This window comes from Vicia villosa, linkage group LG4, assembly GCF_029867415.1.
Source record: "Vicia villosa cultivar HV-30 ecotype Madison, WI linkage group LG4, Vvil1.0, whole genome shotgun sequence".
Taxonomy (NCBI): Eukaryota; Viridiplantae; Streptophyta; class Magnoliopsida; order Fabales; family Fabaceae; genus Vicia; species Vicia villosa.
Genome location: NC_081183.1, coordinates 73,889,424 through 73,909,633, shown reverse-complemented (window position 1 = coordinate 73,909,633; position 20,210 = coordinate 73,889,424). Strand labels below are relative to the sequence as shown.

The 20,210-nt window shown below is 35.8% G+C and overlaps 1 protein-coding gene across 1 annotated transcript; it reads right to left on the bottom strand.

Annotated features, from left to right (window-relative positions):
* Positions 1–3,469: 3,469 nt before the first annotated feature.
* On the bottom strand, positions 3,470–5,467 carry LOC131599253 (polygalacturonase-like). Its single transcript, XM_058871674.1, has 4 exons — positions 5,303–5,467; positions 4,815–5,141; positions 4,134–4,652; positions 3,470–4,059 (listed from the first exon to the last, which is right to left on the bottom strand). Exons 1-4 carry the CDS (start codon positions 5,429–5,431, stop codon positions 3,643–3,645), a joined length of 1,392 nt encoding a protein of 463 aa, XP_058727657.1. The 5' UTR covers positions 5,432–5,467; the 3' UTR covers positions 3,470–3,642.
* Positions 5,468–20,210: the final 14,743 nt, after the last annotated feature.

Here is a 20,210-nt window from a genome sequence, read left to right as displayed (position 1 = left end):
GAGTCATAATTTATTTGAATCCTTTTAGTCATAACTTGAATAATGATTTTGTTTTTTTATAGGTTAAAATGTTTTAAGAAGCACACTTTGATAGTTTCTACATAGTTCTCATCCCCCGTGCATATGGTATGTCGATATTTGGTTTATTAGTGTTTATTTGTCAATTTGGACCAAGCTCAAAAGATCAAATTTTCAAACTTTTAGGGTATCCTAAGGTCCATCCAGTTTGAAGTTGATAAAGAGGATTCCCTTTTTTTGAAGTAAGGTAGGGAAGGTTTTTCTATCAAGAATTCTTATTAAGTTATTTCAGAGTTAGAAAAATAAGAGGTTAGTCTAGATGAGAAATATTTGTTAGATCTGGATATAATTTGGATATCAAAAATTACAAGTAACATTAAAGTGTTTTGCTGGAGAGCATTTCTAAATTAGTTGCAAATCAAATATAAACTTGCAAAATGAAAAATTAATGAAGGCAACCACAACCTTGTCTGGCCATTCTTCTTTGATACCGAAGAAGACATTTTGCATCTGTTTTAGAGATGCATTAAAAGTCATGGTGGTTGGCAGGGTGTTTCAACATGGTTAGGTATTGTTAATATTGAAGTAGCAGGATCAATAACCATGCACATGGAAAAGTTCTATTCACTATTGAAAGTTAGATTTGTTGACAACATTTCATGTGTGTTTTGGGATCTAATGTGTTGGATTCTAGGGAATGGCAGGAATGTCATTCTTTTAAAAGGAGGAATTTTTCAGTAAATAGGAAATAGTTCAATATATCAAATTTATAACTTAAGAGTGGTATCACGTCAAATTCTAATGCTCAACCTCTTCTAAATGGGAGGATTGGGTTATTGATCCAGGTAGATGTGTAGCGTTCAAGTAATTTCCCTAGTGAGGTAACTATAGGTTGATATATTTTCCTAGTTTCCTTTTTAATATGGTTGAGCAGCATTTGTGTTCATCTCTAATTCAACTTCTCTGGCTTATTAAAAAAAGGTGAAAATAATAAATTTTTAAGGGTTTTAATCCTGGTTTTAAATGGTGGTTGCGGTTGCAGGAGTTGCGATTGTAGTCATTGCGGGTGTTGTGATGCGTTGTTGTACTGTGTATTATTATAGGGAGGCATTTGAAAAACATTTAAGAAGTAAATTGAACTTTAAGATTCTAATACTGCAAAAGGTGAGTGTTCGTATAATTCTTAAAGGTTTCACTTGAAAGTATACATGTTCTTTATCATAGCAAGTGATAAAAGAAAGAGTATCGTACCCACAAGGAATGTTACTGCTTAGATATGACATCTGTATCAAATTTATTCTTTCACTTTAAGCATAAGTAAAGAAATAATAATGGGTGATGGTTTTAATCCATCTTTCATATAAAAGTAAAGCAAAATAAAGTAAAAAAATGTGTGTAGAAGTATCAAGAGAAATATATTTGATCTTATGATCTACTAATATCTTTAGTGTGTTTGTGTGTTAATGATGTGTGGTGTCGTGACAGACATGGTTAGAAGGATCTGGTGGAGTATTTCTACATCATTCATAAGCACGCATAAAAGGGAAAGGAAAATAAATCTCTAAGCTCCACTTGTAACCCTAATACACGTTTATTAAGTGTTCTGATATTTCTTAATGGTTGCAGTTTCTTATGTCTAAGCAAACTAGGTCAAGTGAATATATCTATCCTACTCTTTCAACCATTTTTATGCATGAAATACATTTGTTGTTAGATCTCTCATAACAACAAGCTATTACCTATCTCTAAGGTGGTCAATCAAAGAAATAAGTGTTGGAATTTTAAACGCATGATAAAGCAAGTACTAAACACACAATCATCTAACATAAACACACTTTTAATATTAATATCACATAGATCAACTAAAAGAAGTTTATCTCATAGTGAGTTGAGTACAACCAATGAACATGGTTCTAAAAGGAAACGTCTTAAGACAATCAAATGAATAAAAGATATCAACCTAAGAGGAACTTGGAGTAAAACTTGAGACGATTAAGTCTTTAAAAGGAAACTCCATTCACGCTAATAAACATCAGCGAGCACAGACTAGGAGGAGGAGAGAAGACTTGTTCACACTTTTGCACACACGCTCAAGAACTTGTGTATTATAAACTTGGAATAATTTATGAACCCGTTCCAATGTTGCTTCCAGCTCTTTATATAGGCCAAGAATTAGGGTTTCTTAGGCTGCCTCGATCATGGGCCTAAATTCAAGAATTTGTATCCAGCCCACAAATTCTCAACATCTTCAGCATACAAAGATGGAATATCTGTACCAACAGACAGCAGTGGGAGACCCGACAAGATGTGCACCTTTCTATCATATTTTGTCTTTTAGCTCCACCTTTTTCATTCTTGAAATTGAATCATTACCACTCTCAATTTCAGCACCCACCGAGCCTTTCCATACAATTAGTACCTCTTTCCACTCTCTCTTCATTAGCGTGTAGCTTGAAAGTATTGTTTCTTTCTGGATTAAGTTTCCTTAACACATAACTCATCGGCAGACTAGTTCAGTATTGTCTCAGCTTGAGCATGGCTAACTTTTACACACAAAACATAAATTAAACTAACAAATGAGAGCACCTAATGTACTCCATACTAATTTGACTACAACAATACAAATGCAGGTAAAATAAACAAATAAACATAAAATAAAACTAAACTAAATACTATAAGGACATGTATTAACTCACAAAATGTGGGTTAACAGTGAGATTTTAAAATCACACTGCAATTGCAGTCAACTTTGGTTACATCCATAATATTTATGAAATTGGGTGGCTTCATGAGAAAAAAATGTTTAGGACCGGAGTAGTGTCTTTCAATTGTAGTTATGTTCAGACTAACCTTTTTCTTATGTTCATATAGATCGTCCAAAATTATAATGATTTTTCTATTCATGCCATGTTGAAATAGTGAACTAATACACCAGTAACATTATAGATTGCAATTTATTATCATAATTTTTTCTCCATTTGTGCTATTTTGAACTAGTAAACTAATTCACCTAAATTGGTTATGAACAATCTTGATAGAATTTCCAAGTAATTTTTTCAATTAAAGTGCGAGAATTTTGGACCACTATGTGAGTTTCTATGTGTATTTACAAAATCCTAAGTCACACAATACCTATATCATACTTCATGCACGCCTTGAATATTTTCCAAAGTATTACAGAATGCTCTATGACTTTGCGATCCTTTTTCCCTCTATTCCCCTAGGTGCTATTAAGTTATAGAGTATTTTGTTTCTTTCATCCTTTCTATCCCTTTAGAAATTTATCTTTTTGGATAAGAGTTTTCATTGGCATGATGTTATTTTACTTTAGTGATTAGTTATGGTTAAAGTATCTAGTCAATCCTATTACATTTTAGGGTTCACCTAACATTTCTATTCATTTAAGCACTGTACAACCTAGTACATTTCACATCTTTTCATGAAACAATCGAAAATATAAATCTCAAGTATATTGAACAATGTATTTTAACTCGCTGATTACACAAACTATGTGAACTTTATTTTTAATGAGAAAGAATAAATATACATGAAAATAGTTTTAATACACATGTGTATTCCTATAGGACTATACTACTACATCCTCACATTAAGGGGATGGTTTGTCTAATTGTCGTCTTCCTTTTCTCCTTTTTGTTCTTCTTGTTCTTTTTGTTCTTTTTGTCCTTTTTCTTCTTTAGGAGATGACTTTTTAGGAGATGAAGTTGCTGAATCTGACGCTGGAGAAGCTGAAGGCGAAGCTGACTCTGAAGCCGGTGAAGCTGAAGGTGATGCTGAAGCTGAAGCTGATGCTGAAGCTGAACTAGAAGCTCCACAAATAGGAGCTTTTCCTGTAACTATGGGTTTGACATTAGAACATTTAGCTACTGCAGGTGCTCCATTGAATGTGAGATCAACATTATTTAACTCCACGCCATCACATGGTACACCACTACTACAAATAATAATCACTCCTTCTGATGTTCCAGATGTGCCCTTAATGTTCTTGAATGTAACTTTGCTTAGCTTTATTTGTGATGGATTCTAAATCATAGAAAATGTTAGTTATATACATTAAAGCGTAATACTAAGCAAATAAAGATGCGAGTGATTATTACCTTTTTGGAACATTGATTCCATGGACAATACTCTTGGTCAACAATGACAGGGTTCATGACATTATTCATGATAATATCTTCAAAATGCATATCAGTAACAGTAATTTTTCCCGGTGTATCAGGCCAAGTCTTAATCCTCACACCATTTTCAGTTTCTGTGAGAGTACAATTCTTAACTATAAAACCTGCTACATTCTCTTCATTTGGATACTTTCCAAGGCTTCCAACACTTATACCATGTCCTGGTCCACAATTCACATTTTCGACCCTTACATTTTGGCTTCCATCACCCAATGATACACAATCATCTCCAGTTCCAATATTGGTATTAGTAATTGTAACACCATTTGATCTTCCCATGTGGATTCCATCAGTATTTGGACTTTCATCAGGGGCTATAATTTTGACGGCATCAAATGTAATGTTGTTACACCCCAAAACCATAAAATGAAAATACTTGCTATCCTTAGATGTAACACCAGTGACCATGGTGTTGTTGCAGTAAGCAAAATACAAACTCTGTTGGAATTCAACCAAAAAACATAATTATAATTCTTTTTTGTTGGAATTCAACCAAAAAACTTAATTATAATGCTTTTTTGTTTGAATTCAACCTAAAAACTTAATTATGAGTAATATTTTTAATTATTGAATATAACTATTTGGGTTATTAATACTTACAATTGCACGTTTATTGGAACCTTTTCCATGAGATTTATCTTTCCATGCAACTGAAGCACCTTTCCATGCAGCTGCACCTTGACCATCAAAAACTCCTTTCCCTGATATTGTAAGGGAGTCTATATCATCAAATCGGATCCATTGTTCAGCTCCTTTAAGATCAGCATTGTTCCCAGGTGCTTGAATTGTGCCATCCACTTGAACTTCTACAGGAGCCTTACAAGGACCTTTAACTTCTAATAAACCCATCTTATATGTACCAGCTGGAATGACAATTTTTGCAGAAGTTGTTGATGCACAGGCTTCATTCCATGCAGTCGTGAAGGCCTTATGAAAGGAAAATTTATTAGAAGTTAATTATTTTCTCATTTTCAAATCAACAAGAAACATTATTAGAAACTAATTATTTTCTCATTGTAAATTCAACAAGAATAATTATTAGAAACTAATTGTTTTCTCATTGCCAATTCAACAAGAATAATTATTACCTGGGTAATATCTGCATTTGGTTTTCCACCAAATTTAGATATTTCAAAGACTCCAGATTGAGCTGCAACAAAGTCTGCTAGAAAATATAGGAATAAAATAAGTATGCCAATTCTCATGTTCTTCATCATATCTTCTTTGGTTATTATTATATACTTTTACTTCTCTTGAATGATTATGTTATTTCAAAGTAAGGTGGAACACTATATATACTTGAATGTCGATGGTTCATTACCATGAACAAGGCAAACAAACTATTGTCTAAATATGTCTCTTTCCTTTTTTATTTCTTTGGTTCATTCTTGTGTTTATTAATAACAATCATTTTGCATCTCATATAGATAATAGGATTACTATACTTGTCTTTGACTTTAACATTACCATTTTACTCTCACTTTCTAAATATAAGATTATGGATACTAATTATACCACTGTCTTGCTATTCAACTAATTATAATACTTTTTAATTTGTAAACTATTATTTGTTAGTAATTTTCAAGATTAACCTTTATAAGTAAAAATAATTGATATATCCACTATGGTACTTTTTTTACTAATTAAAATAAAACATAAAAAATTATAAGTATTTTGGTAAAAAAATATCATTAACTAATAACATTGCAAATATAAAAGTTTTCCTTTAAAAGGAGAAACACAAAATTTTCATGATTTGGCTCATGAACCTTTTAACATATATTAGTGTATGCTAATGTTCTGTTTGGTTTGAATGGTTTTTGGATATCTTGATGACTTTAGTTTACAGTTGCAGGGTGTAGCTGTGAAATTTGTGAGACTAAAGCCATGGGAAAGACTTAGCTCATTCATTTTAACCCGAGTTGCTACCGCACTTTATTGTTTCCAAAAAGATAATTATCAAGGTAAACAAATCACATTTATCATGGATGAACAAAGATCAAGATATTTTTTGAATTAAGCTTTTGAAACTTATGGTTTTGAAATCACACCTAAACCTAATTGATTTTTTTTAATGATTTAAATACCAAATTCCAAAAGAGAATTAGTCTAAGGATACATGGTATAGTCAAGGAGACATGGTCCTAACCCTAGAATGAAATTCACAAAAATATTCACAATTTATTTGAAGAGAACATATAAAAGAAAATGATTTTTTTGATTTATTTTTTAATGGTAAAATAAAAAATATTTTTGGATTTTTTAATCATAATATAAAAATAGACAACATAAATAAATAACAAAAAAAAGAACAAATTAAAAAGATCAATTTTCCTATTTTTAGTTATTTTTCAAAGATTGAATAAAAGTTAAAAACAAACAAGTGTTAAAAATTAAGCTTTTGGCCTTAGTGGGTGTTGAACCCACGCCTTCTTGCTTGTAACACAAAACTTAGCCACTGGACCATGCGCACGCATTTGTCATTGGGCCCATTAAGTTCAATACAACATGAAATAATTGTGTAAAATGTGAAAAAATAAAAGAGTAAAAGGTCTGGGGCGAGGAGGATTCGAACCCAGACCTAAGGGTCACACACATAACACACACTTTAGCAATTGCACTAGAATGATGTAGACATTATAGGAATGACTTGCATGAAACTTAAAACAAACTAAGTTTTCAAATACAAATTTTCCCACTTCATCAGCAACAAGAACAACAATGGCATAAATTCAAATTTTCTCAAACTTTGATCAATTTCAACAAAGTAAAACATTAACATGATCAGCATTTAGTCAAAAATTCATTCGTATAATTATTAAACATTTATTCACGCTCAAACATTTGATTTTCTGGAAATCAGTGATGAACCCTAAAATTTATTTTCATAATTAAATTTTCACAACAAAAAATGAAGCCCTAAAACTTCAGGGCAATTAATCCATACATGTTTCTAAATAGAATGGTATCAAGTTTCATGCAAATGACTATCGTAATGACTAAGTGCAAGTTCCAAAAATTTACCTCTATGTTATGGATCAAATTCAACTTTGGAGATGTTTCAGAGCTTTGATGAGTGTTGCACCCCAAAATTTGCCCTCTTTATTTGTGCGATAAGTTATCCACGACGTTTATTTCGTCGTTCAAAAATTGAATAAAAATAGTAAAAGAGTTCTTCTGTGGTTCAAAGCATGTCCTTCGTCTCAATGCTTATGACTTGTAATACAAGTTACTTGATGAAAGTTTGGGTAGGATGTTCATTAAAGTTGACTTGAAGATTGATGGCTTAATATTATAAAAGTTTGAATGTTGGGTGGAATTTCTTAGCACATAAGTCATCATGAAGGTTTTTTTACTAATCATCAGACGATGGACTATGATTCTAGTTTTTCATGTTATGATTCCCTCATTTATTCATTTGGTTCACTTGGGTTGCAAGTAATTGGTACAAGATGTTAAGACAAATATCAAAACCAAGAGATATGGAACTGGAATGCAAGTATTTGATTCTTATTGTTTGAGCCGTAAATCATTAAATGGGAAGGAAATAAAGAACCATTGGAAAGGCAAAAAGAGAAGTTTATTTGAATTCAACATACTTAAGTTGATTAATCAAGTCAATGTCCATTACACAAAATATTCAAATATCTCCATATGCTACAAGAACTTTCACTGGGACTGTAATACGGTGAACTGACTTTATTGAAAATGTTGCAGATAGCAAGAGTCGCCACCGACTTTTATTGTATCCAATTTTAGGAAAGGCTAAAAGAACAGAAAAAGACCTTTTAAAAATACTTTGAGTTCAGGGGGTAAGTTATACAAAGGGAAGGTGTAAGGCACCCTTCGCATCCATGGTTTTCCATGGGCTCTTAATTGCTTAGCTCACTTGTTTGTTTGAATTTGTTTGAAAAGATTTTGAATAAGAAAAGATTTCGAAGAAGAAATTTAGCTTGTAAATAAGTGTAGTCTTTTTTGAATTTGATTTGAAAAGAGTTTTGAATTTAGAGCAAGCAATTAGTAGCAACTACCCTAAGTTTGAAAATCGTTCTTTTAGCTTTTCGGGCGAAAGGGTCTATCCATACCATAAGAGGGCAGGAAGTCTTTCAATTGGATGTTGAAAGGGTCATCGAGTAACCATTCGCCATAAGACTGTCCCTTTCCATAACGAGGGCAGGTAGTCTAAGGGAAGGATATAATAGTCATTAATTTTTTAGGCATCATGCGAGGATACCTTAGCAATTGGGACAATCATCATATTTTTACCGAGGCAGCTTCGAGGGAGTTTCAATAACTCTAAAGGCAACATTGCTTTAGGTATCCTCAGAATCGGGGGACTTGACTATTTAGTATAATTAGAGGCAACAGGCAACAAATAAATAAGGCAACATGGCAACGAGAGGGATTATCCTAAAGGTATGTGGGTGCAACAATCATGTGGTTAACTTCGATGACATTTATCTTGTAATTAGGTGATCTACGTTCAATTCATGGTTATCACTCCCTAAATTACTAACCACGCAATTAAAATAAAATAAAGGCAGAAATCAAATTTCCTACGCTATTACAATAAACACCTGCGGGGATGGGGGAAATTAAAGGGCGAAAACCCTTATAGGGTAACAGAAAAAATAAAGGCATATCTTCGAATGCCTTGATCTTCCTCGAACGTTGACTCTGAACATCTGAGAATTAAACAGAAAAATAATAGGGAGTGAGTGTATAGGGAATTCCTTGGCATTGAAAATAAACCTCAATTTAACCTCTAGGTAAAAATTAAAATAAAAGGTAAAATAATTTAAATAATAATAAAAGAAAGAAGGATCAAAACTTAGCTTTTCAGTTGTCATGGCGCGTAGTCGGAATATCTTTGATTAACCCTGAAAATTTGGGCATAAAGAAGAGAAGAAAGGTTAGTGTATTAGTTTATCTAAATACTAATTGATAAAAGATCTACAAATCCTAAAAAGAAAACTTATTGTGACCTACAGAGTTTATAAGGCTAAAAATGCGTTAACGAATAACACCTACCAACAACAATGATTAGTGATCATGATGATTTCAGGGTTTAAAGGCATAAAAATTAACCTAAAATAATTATCTACTTAATTAGCTGAAAGCATATATAAACATAATAATTTGTTATTGTTAAAAATCATTATTTTTAATGTTTATGAGAAGAGTCGAATTTCCGATTAAGTAAATGAGTATGAAATTAAAAAAACTAATCTATTAAAACTAAATAAATAAAATATAAAAAGTTATAGTAAAAGCAAAAAGAAAAGTAGTAAAGAAAATATTAAAAATAAAAATATAGAAAAAAATAGAAATAAAACTTAGCTGGGATCTGGTGTTGTGCGTTTGAGAGGGTCTATGGTGCGCCCCTCTCCTCTTTTACGTTGGATCTTATTCAATCATTAATCTGACGGTGATGGATGAGGGTGCATAGTGGTCTGCGTGGGAGGCGTAACACTGAACCTGCAGATAATTGCAAAGAAAAAAAACCTTCGTACAAGCCTGGGATCGAACCCAGGTCTTGAAGATCATTCATGTGAATAGCACACCAACCAGCCGCTTTTACATTCTTGTTAATTGTATCATAATAAAATATGATATATATATATATATATATATATATATATATATATATAATAAAACGAAAATAAGAAAAGTCAAATATGTGCAGGACCTGGGCCCCTTATGAGCAAGCGAGGACCAATGGGAAGGAGAGAGCGAGTGTTTGACCTTTTGAATGACCAATGGGCATCTGACGCGTAATACGAGAAAAAGAGAGAGAGAGAGACAAAATCCTTTTTCTGAACCAGCCAATGATGGTCCACGACCGTGCCACGCATGCGAATTCAATATCCAATGCTACTGTTCATTGTCTTCTACAAACTTCCTGCGGAAATTGCTGCGGATTTAACCATGCTTTTACCTGCGAATTTCCCTTGCATCCAGCCTCCATGAAACCTGCACTTTGAAACACGCAAAAGACGACATGAACAATAAAGCAATCTGCCCAGATCAGTTAAACACGGCCTTGCGAACATGATGGTGATATTTGTTTGGCTTGGAAACACCTATAAACACGAAACTGATGAGGAACTTCATCTTTCCCTACCAATGGTGAATTTCGTTATGTGCGCCATAACTTTGTTCCAACGGTATAGATCTTCTCTAAATCACACAAGAAACTCAAACATGCAATTAGATTAGGGTAAAACGCGGCAGAATGTAAGCTACGAAAATTACACATGCATGATAAAGATGAACATGACATGTGCGTTTTAGGCTTAGTACAACGTATCTATTGATTCAACCTTACCCTTGTATACCTCAAAAAGAGAATGGGATGGTTAGTTCGCTTTGAAACTTGCTGGAAACCTTATTTAGACCGTGCCCTAGGTTTGAGAAGTTTTGGAACTTGAAACCCTATTTCTTTTTTCTAATTTTTGTCCCCTCACCTTCTGAATTCCTTCTCTATATATATGGGACTAAATTAGGGTTATAAGGATGGAAGGAATCAAATGATTTCCAAGCTTGATATTTGATTGAAAATATTGTATAAATTCTTGCTATATTTGTATCAATTTTGATCCAATCTTTCCCAACCCTCTTGTCACGAAATTTGTATCACATTTGGCCCTCTTGATTGCTTAGAATTGATTAAAAATCAAATCGTTCATTAAAACTAATTTTTCCATATTTTATAATGATTTATTTGTATTTAAATGAATTAAAATCCAAATAAACAAAATAAATATTATAAAAATAAATTAATTAGTTTAAGGATGTTCATAAATCCTATGGACACGTTTGGGACCCATGTTTTAGGCCCATTAGTCCAAAAACACAAAATTATGCAATTAGGTTTTTGCATTTTTCTTGAAAATTGACCAACTTCTGAGCCTCATATCCCCCACAATTTTTGTGGTATGAACATTTTCTAGGAATTTTTAGAAATCTTAAAGAGTCCTCTAAAAGCTCATTTTTGTTTCATCTCTATTGAGTCTACCATGTTCAAGTTATGAGCTTTGAGAAAAAAATGTCTTTTGGCGATCTTTTAGAAGGACCTGTAGTGTATTAGCTCATATCTCTCAAATGAAGCATTTTTGGACTTGGCTTGTGAGAGTCAAAGTTGTAGATAATTCAATTTCCTTCAAATTGAGCTTTGGATGGAAATTTATTGATGTCCCATGTGAAAGTTATGGCTTGTCAAAGTTGGGTTGACTTTCTCCTTAAAAACCCTAATTTAGAAACTTAGGTTTTGATGATTTTGGAGCTTTTCTTGATGGATCATGATCAATCCTTGATCAAATGATGAATTATACTTCATAATGAAGATGTTGACAAAAAATCATAAGTTTTGACTGTGGTTTGACCATAGTTTGACTTTTAGGTCAACTAGTTGACTATTGATCGTTTGGGTCATTGGGTGAGAAATCTTTTGAATCAGAGTTTGAAAATTGGCATGAGGATCCTTTGAAGAATATGAGAGGTTATGAGGTCCATTGGAGATATCAGAACCTAACTTTCCTTTGAGAAAAGCAAAACCCTAGTTCAGAGGCACTTGTTTAGGAGATAGGTGACTTTGAGCAATTGGAGATCTTTGAGCATTTGAAAGGTGAAATGAGATGGGCAAATTTTGGGGTATGACAGGGACCAAAGTCAAAAACCATCAAAAGATCTAAATGCCCTTTCACGTGTTCTTCAATTCTTCAAGACCATCCCTTTTGCGCAAAACCTCACCCTGCATTTCCAAGATCCAAATAATGGTTCAGACCAGCCGCTTTTCAACCCTGCACCAGACCGAACCGCAGCCCTGCACTTGTTCCATAAAACCAGAAAAAATATCACAATAAGGAAGGAACTTATAACAGTAAAAAGGAACCGATTCAGAGGGGGAGAAAAAAAAAGGAGAATTCATAGAGAAGAGAGTAACAGAATGGATAACCGAAAATGTAACAAACTCTCTTCCTCATAACCAATCTTCACGCTCTGAACCAAGGACCAGAAGAAAACCTTCATTCATCTTCTTCCCGAATTCTATTAATTCTCCATTGAATTTAACCTAAAACCCAGACAAATGATCCTCCAATCTCTCACAAACTCACTCTCGATCAAAGATAAGGAAAAATCATCATACAGCATCACATTTTGAATCGCAAGAATTTACTGTAACCGTTTCTTGAAGCTCCAATAGTCAATGTTGAATCTCCATCATTGAATCTTCTTCAATCTTCACCTTCCATAAATCCTACAAGAAAACCGAAACATCTACATACTTTTCTTCAATCGAAAGGTCTCTGAATCTTAAGATCTTCATCTCCCTCCGATAATTGCAATATCTTGTCAACGCAGCATAATTACTATTCATCTTCTTCATTCATCGTTCACCTTCAATCCATGTTCACGCACCAAAAATGCTACAAGACGTTAACGAGCAACAACAACAGATGAGAAGCGAAACACAGTCGAATATGGAAAGAAGAGGGAGAAGGTTCACAGGATGATGAATTGAAGATGTGAATGAGCATCAGGACTTACATGAGTTTCACCAGTTTGTTAATGTTCAATGACTGTCCCGAAGAATCGTCGGAGCAACTCCGACCGAGGAAGAACTGTCATATGATGTGCGATGTTGATTTGAGACGATATGAACGAGAGTTGAGGTGACATCGTCGCTCACGGAGGCGCGAAGAGTGTCTTCACCGGAGAAGGAGAACGGCGCCGTTGAATCGTGGTGAGGAAGGAGAGCTAAGACTCCAACATTATCACGTAAACCTAATTCCATTCCTCTTTTCAATTGAAATAGTGTTATGGCATAAACTGTAGGTTAGTTGTCTTAATATGAGCATTAATTGATAGTGATGTGTGTGAATATTTGGATTAATCGTTAATATAATAGTTAACATAGGATTTAATCTGAGATTAATTTGGTTAACAGAGTTTAGTTAGATTTTATTGTTAATTGAGAAAAATGATAAAAAAATTTAAACAAAGGGATCTAGATCATATCCCTTGGGCCTTGGACGAAAATCCCTGCGCACACCCCCCTCATGAGCCCATTGCCACCGATTTTTTGGCTGAAAATTGAAACAATAAACATTCATTGGGTCAAAAGCTTGGGCTTGGCGCCCTTACTCCATAGCACACCATATTTCCAGTAGTTCACCCCCTGTATGCATGATTTTGATGTTTTAGATTTAGTTTTTTTAACTAGTTTGCTTTCCATTATTTTTAGCATAATAAAATCTATGAAAAACATTGATCTTTGATAGATTTTTGACATGATAAAAATAACATAAAAAAATGTAATATTTTGCTTGTTAGAATTTATTTGTTTTGTTAAGTAGTTTAGTTCTAATTCTTTGATAAAATGCCATGAAAAATATTATGTTTGTTTAGATTTCTCGCATTGATAAAAAGAGATAATAAAAAATATGTAATCTTTTGCTTGTTAAACTTTAATTTTTTCTTACATAGTTCTATTCTAGTTTTAGTTGAAATGTCATAAAAAAAATAATTTAATCTTGTTAGATTTTTGTTTAGGATTTAATTAGAATTTAATTGCTAGTATTTTCTATGGTCGGTGCATGCTTCCTTGTTATTACTGATTTGGTTGTTGAGATGTGCGAGGTACTTTGAGAGAGCCTTCGATTGCGATTCGACTTACTTTGTGTTCCACTTTATTTGTGGGACACGAATTCTCTTCCGGTGCGATTGATTTGCGTCGTGTTCCACTTTATTTGTGGGACACGAACCTATTTCCGATGCCAGTCACCTGATCTGTCATTCATTGAGATGTATACTCTTGTATTGTCTGGATTGTTTCTCTTACAGGTTGCTCGTGTGGTTATGCTCGACGTGTACCACATGTCGCTCGTGATTTATTTTCACGACGATGCTTTCTGACTCGCTTTGCTTGATGATGGCTTACGCGAAGTATTTCGGACTTCTCTGCTTACGCTTGCTAGCTCATTGCGGATTTGCTATCTGTTTGGTATTGTCTCCTTGTCCCTTTTATCGCTTTCTCGCATCATCCTTTAACAGGAGAAGTAGGAGCTAGAAATTCATCTGGCCAAGTCCTCGAAAGATGCTCTGTTTTTGTTGGTGTGTTTATATTTGTGCTTTGTGGCAGGGAGTCATGGTGTAATAAGTCCTATATGGCACTCCGTTAAGTCCTCATAGAAGGCATGCGGAAAGGGTTAGTAATCAACCCCCGCCTAGTCTCATCGAGTCTGTTCAGTATGCGCACGCTACGCGTGGCTCGCTTCTGAACCTGCACAAGATCTTGTTATCAAGTATGTCAAAAGGGTTCATGCAGCCGGACCCCCGCATTTCCTATAGCTCGCGTCGCTCGAAGTTGATGCTCGGTGTACGCATGCATCGTTTTCCTTTCAGATCTGTGACGGCTTGGTTGCTGAGAGGGATCCGCTCCTCTTGTCTATGGCCCGATCATTTTCGCGAGGTCTAATGCTTGGTTGACTTGGGTGATCCGCTCCCCTTGGCTATGGCGGGACCGCTTTTCTACCATTCGGCCAGTGCTGTTGGTTTTGTTTGCTTTACGAGCGGAGCTCGTTTGTGAGATATTATTGTTTGCTTTCTATTCTTTCCCATAGGTTGCTAGCTTAGTTTAGACTTGTACCCTTTGTATGATAACATTAGGTAGCAAGCTTTCCCCCTTAGCTTAGGTTTTTCTCATGCATTCTTTAAAACACAAACCACACTCTTTGATTTTCTTTTCTTAAGAGCTTGTTATTTCTGCTCCATTCCCAGCATAAGTCTCCAAAGGTCGAGCAGCGGAGTGTGAATGTAACTCGTTCACCTAAAAAACACAAAACAAACAGAAACTAGTTAGCCGAGCTACGGTACCTATGATTCCACAAAACGGATATGTAGGCAGCGGGGTAGGGCTCGTGCGAGTATAACTCTTTCTTTTCCCTACATTTGGCATGCATTTTAGTTCAGATTTAGCGCAGTTTGCTTACACACCCATAGTTTTAGACACAGGCGTGGATACCATCGAGTACGATGGGCGCGTGTGGTGCGAACACCTTCCCCTCGCGTAACCGACTCCCTTTCCCCTTTTCTCTGGTTGTGAGACCGTTGTTTTGTTTTTGTGGTTTACTGGCATTCCCTTCCTTTTCAGGATAAATATGTTAGTGGCGACTCTGTTGATTTTCGCGGTAGCGATAGCTGGCGACTCTGTTGGGGACGTCTCGACCTATTGCGGGTCCGGACTCTTGTGTGTTTATCTTTGGTTGTTTTTACTGCTTTGCATATTTACCTGTTTGCATTGCATTTTATGTGCGCTCTTACTTTTCTGCATCATATTCTGGACTGTCTGGATTTTTATCCGTGCGTGGGTGTTTCAAGAGGTAAAAGACCCAATACACAGGTCATAAGTGATACCTTAGGAACTAGGACTAGAGTGGCCATGACGGACAGAAGGCGTATGCCTGATTGATCTGATCACGTATCCATGGGCAGAGCTTGGTGGAATGAGGCAATATCATATGATAGCGCCTACATTCGATCCTCTGTTGGCTTTTCGACCTACCCTGGCCTAGATTTACCCGTAAGTGGGGCAAGAATCAATCATTGCTTAACAGGTACATTGATGGTGACTTTGGTTCTCGTTCGTGGGTTACCGCTGTTCTCGTTCGTGGGTTACCGCTATCCTCGTTCGTGGGTTACTGTGGTTCTTGTTCAAGGGTTACTTTGGTTCTTGTTCGAGTGGGTTACTATGGTTCTGATTCTATTGATTGGGTCCCGTGATCTACTGGGAGTTCCAAATTGGTGCCGAACCTTTGAACCTGAGTCGTGTAACTTTGAGGAAATCCAAACTTGTCCGGTGGGAGACATTAAAAGTCCCACCACTTTGCATCATTGCATATTTACTTTCCAAAAAATGATGTACAAAAAAAAAACTAGCATACATGTTCCTTTCATTTCCAAGGAATCGCATCTTTAAGCCTCGCGCCGAGCTCTTTCATCTCTTACTCGCTAAAAAAAATCACAACATGAGGATTCCTTGGAAATCGAATGAACATGGCATTGCATTCATATCATGCATCTCATACATTTCATTCATAACAGGTGTTCAGGATTGAGGATTTCTTATTCAGACTTGGTATTCTCTCCAGACTCACAGACTCGACTTCTTCTTATTGTTTGTTCAGAGATTAGTCATGGAATAACTTTGTGGAGTGACCAAGAGGAAAGCTCAGTTGGGTTTTCTTTTTGAAGACTTGTCTTACGCTCACTTGCTTCCAAACTTGCTTTATTTGCAACTGGTTAAGCTCCGTACTGCGTGGATGTCTATAGACTTTCATCTTGAATATGATGACACTAGGTGTGAGTTCTATTTTGGGGCACCTGGTCGTGATGTCAAGATCTACAAGTCTTTGAAGTTGCTTAGGGCTCTCGCACGAGGGATAAGCAAGACATTGTCTATCTTGAGCATCGCACCATTTGCATTGCTCGAATCCCTAAAGCATTACAAATTCCGTGTGACTTTGCCAGAATCTTCTTCCAAGCAATAATCAAGTGTTCTGCGGAGGCACCTCTCATTCTCAAGGTTCTGCTTCATATTCCGAGTCACCTCCTCATCCTTGAGTTTCCTTTTCAGCAACTTTTGCTTGTCAACAGAGACGGAAAGAGTAAGAGAAACAAGCTGATGAGAATCGTAATGCCTTGTATTTGAGTTACTTCCTTGCTTGTGGGAATTTCAGTTGGTTAAGATTCTTGCTTTGGGTGCTTCTCACCATAGATAGCTCTCCTGATTTCGATGACAATACTCAGTGTTTTCCATTCCGAGGCACCTGATCATAATGTCAAGCCTTACAAGGTGTTGAAGTACAAAAAGTCCAGAACTTGCTCGATGCAGAGATGTTTGAGTGTACTCATAATGGTTTCTACTGGTGAATCCCATTTCATCTGCTGCAAGTAGAATTTTTGTTCTTCCCCGAGGAGTAGTTCATGAGAATCACTTGCAACTTATACTGCCAGAGGCTTCATTCCCACCAACCGTTGTATGTTTCAAGTCAGGACTTTGATGGCCAAGTGGTAGAGGTTATTGTTGTTCACCGACAGTATTACAAGTTTCCTCCACCCATGATGGTGTTTTCTGTTTCAGCAGCTATAGTTGGGGCTCCCGACCGAGGGATAAGCAAGACGCCTTGTATCTTGAGTTTGTGCACCACTGGCATGACTCAAATCCCTAAAAGCTGGACACTTTCAACTTCTGTATGACTTTTCCGAAATCTTCTTCCAAGAAGTGATCTTAAGTGTTCCGACATAATACTTGGTGTTTACCACTATAGGGCACTTGGTTACCTGATTGAAGACTGTAAGTCATTCAAAGACAAGGTTTCAGACCTGATTGACACAAAGGCTATCACATTTGCACTTAAAGGCCAGAATTGAAGTTCTCCTCCAACTCAGCGGATCTTTTGAAGCAATAAGTCCATACGGAGAGGATCTCCTCAACATTGGCAATTCTTAAATCATCGTGCATGTTCATGTTTAAGCTTTCTTGTTTTGGGCAATACTGTTTGCAGGTAAAACTTGTTTGTTTTTGAACTATAATCATAATGCATTGGATATGTTTGTCTTGAAAAAATCCATTCGCTTTTGCTCTTATATATGTTTTTCTATGCTTTTTGTGATACTCAACTCTTGTTAAGCATGAAAACTCCAAAGGGAGGATGATGAACTTAATACCAAGAACCTCAAATGGTATGCTTTTGAGTAGAACCTTGTTGATGATGTACAGGCATTGTTTCAAATTCCCAAACAATGGAGATATAAGGGAGTGAAACCTTCGTTAACCCCTCTGAGCCTTCGAAGTAGGAGTTTCTTTTCTATTCAGAAAAACCCTCATATTCAACCCAGGGGCGGATAGTGTTCAGCTAACCTGGTCGAGCATTCGGAACTCATCAGGAGCACACATCTAAGGATACAACAATGGTTATCCTTCAACAGATTGAGGAAAGTCAAATCCACAACGATTATCCCTCACCTCAGGAGGTCGAGACATCAAATTTATCCCTTACGTCATGAGGTCAAGACCAACATCAAAGCCGTTGTGGTTTATCCCTCACATCAGGAGGTAAAAAGATGACAATACCACAATGGTAATTCTTCATCAACCAAGGACTCAGGAAGCCACAGTCAATTCCAACAAATCAAAAATTCAGGATCACACGACTTGTTCAAAAGAAAAGAATGAATAAAAAAGAAAAGAAAAAAAGAAGAAAAGCCCGCTAAGTCAACAAGTTGAAAACATGTGACTTAGGCAAAAGTTAGGGCATCCCGCTGGACTTCCATATCAAAAATCAAAAGAATTTGTCCAGGAAAAACTTAGGGAAACAAAAAAGAAGAAAAGCAAAGCGAAAGCAAAACAAGGATTACAAAATAAGAATTCTCATCAAAAGAACAAAGTCGTGTGGTAAAACACCAAAAAACGAAAGGTAAAGTGACTGCCGTGTCCAGATACCTCATCAATTCCTCAACCATCTCAAGTTCCTCTTGAAAGATGAATGCTCGTGTCAAGTTAACTGAACTTAGGACTAGGGAACATCATGAAGGGGGTGGGCACCGATAAATAATTTGAGCCTAAAAATCCTTTTTTCTCAAACCGTGAACCTGACCATGTTACAACCCTTAAAAGTCCTAATTGAAGCATCGTTAATTTGAAAGCAGACTATACACGAGAATACGGTAAACTGACTCCTAGGAGATCCGCTAAACGCTTGAGTTGGTATCACACCATCTTTTCTTTCTTTCATAAAAACTCGATGTTACGACATCCTTTCAAAAGGTTTCTTTTAACTTCGAGACAAACATAATCTTTGCATTAGAATTATATTTCTCATAATAAACATTCTTTGCATATGAACAAGTGCTTAACACCAGGAAAGTTTCCATCATGAACTTCAGATGAAAAAGTTTTATTCCTCCCGAAGGACAAGTTGTCTTCAGAACTCCGTTGAGCAGAGGCAGCAATATTTCAAAGTCTGATCACCCTCAGAGGCACAAAAGCAATTGAATACTTTATTGAGTAAGTTTTCAATCAATCTGAGGCAATCAGGTCAAGATTCGAATAATCTCTCAAAGTGTTGAGTAATCAGGGGCATTCACCAAAGCACAATCGAAGCTACTTCCAAAACTGGCCAATCAGGGCACGGTTCCAAAGTTCATGATACTGGGGTGTCATACCCCAATTTTTGACCTAAGATACCACCTCATATCATCTGCATATGCATCATTTGCATCTCTAACAAACTGCATAGCTTGTATTTGTTACTTGTGACTCAGCAAGATTTAATCAGGAAATCACTCATCAGTACAAGTAACAATCAATTAGGGTTTTGTCTTCCCTTCATCTCAAAGGAATCATCTTCATCAACAATCAACATTTGGTCCTCAGAGATTCACTTCAACAAACTCAACAGCTCTGAATCGACTGAATTAGGGTTTTGCCTGAAGATAGCATACTCTTGACTTTTGCTCAGAATTTGACCTAATGGCTTGGGACATGATATCAAGACCTCAAGTGCATCATTTTGACCTAATCCATTGGCTCATAATATCTCCTACACAAAGATTGATCAGACAAATCCTCAGATCAGGGTTTTGAACTATCAGGGACTGAAATCAGGGATCACATTTGGGAAACCATAAAAACCCCCAGGAAGTCAATCAAAGGTTTCAATCATCCTCAAATAATCCCTATGACAATATCCCATGGAAATTGCATCTCAATTCAATACCTACAGTCATCAATTTCATCAGGTCGACAATTAGGGTTTTTTGACCTAATTCACTGAACAACTGACTTTTTAATCAGGACATGGTGTCACAACTCAAACCATGGCTCAATATCCTCTAATGCTTCAATGTGATCCATTCATACCATTCATTTGATGAGGATAGCCTGTTTCATTTGAAATCTCCAGAAACGCGATTCGTCTGAAAAAGTCAATT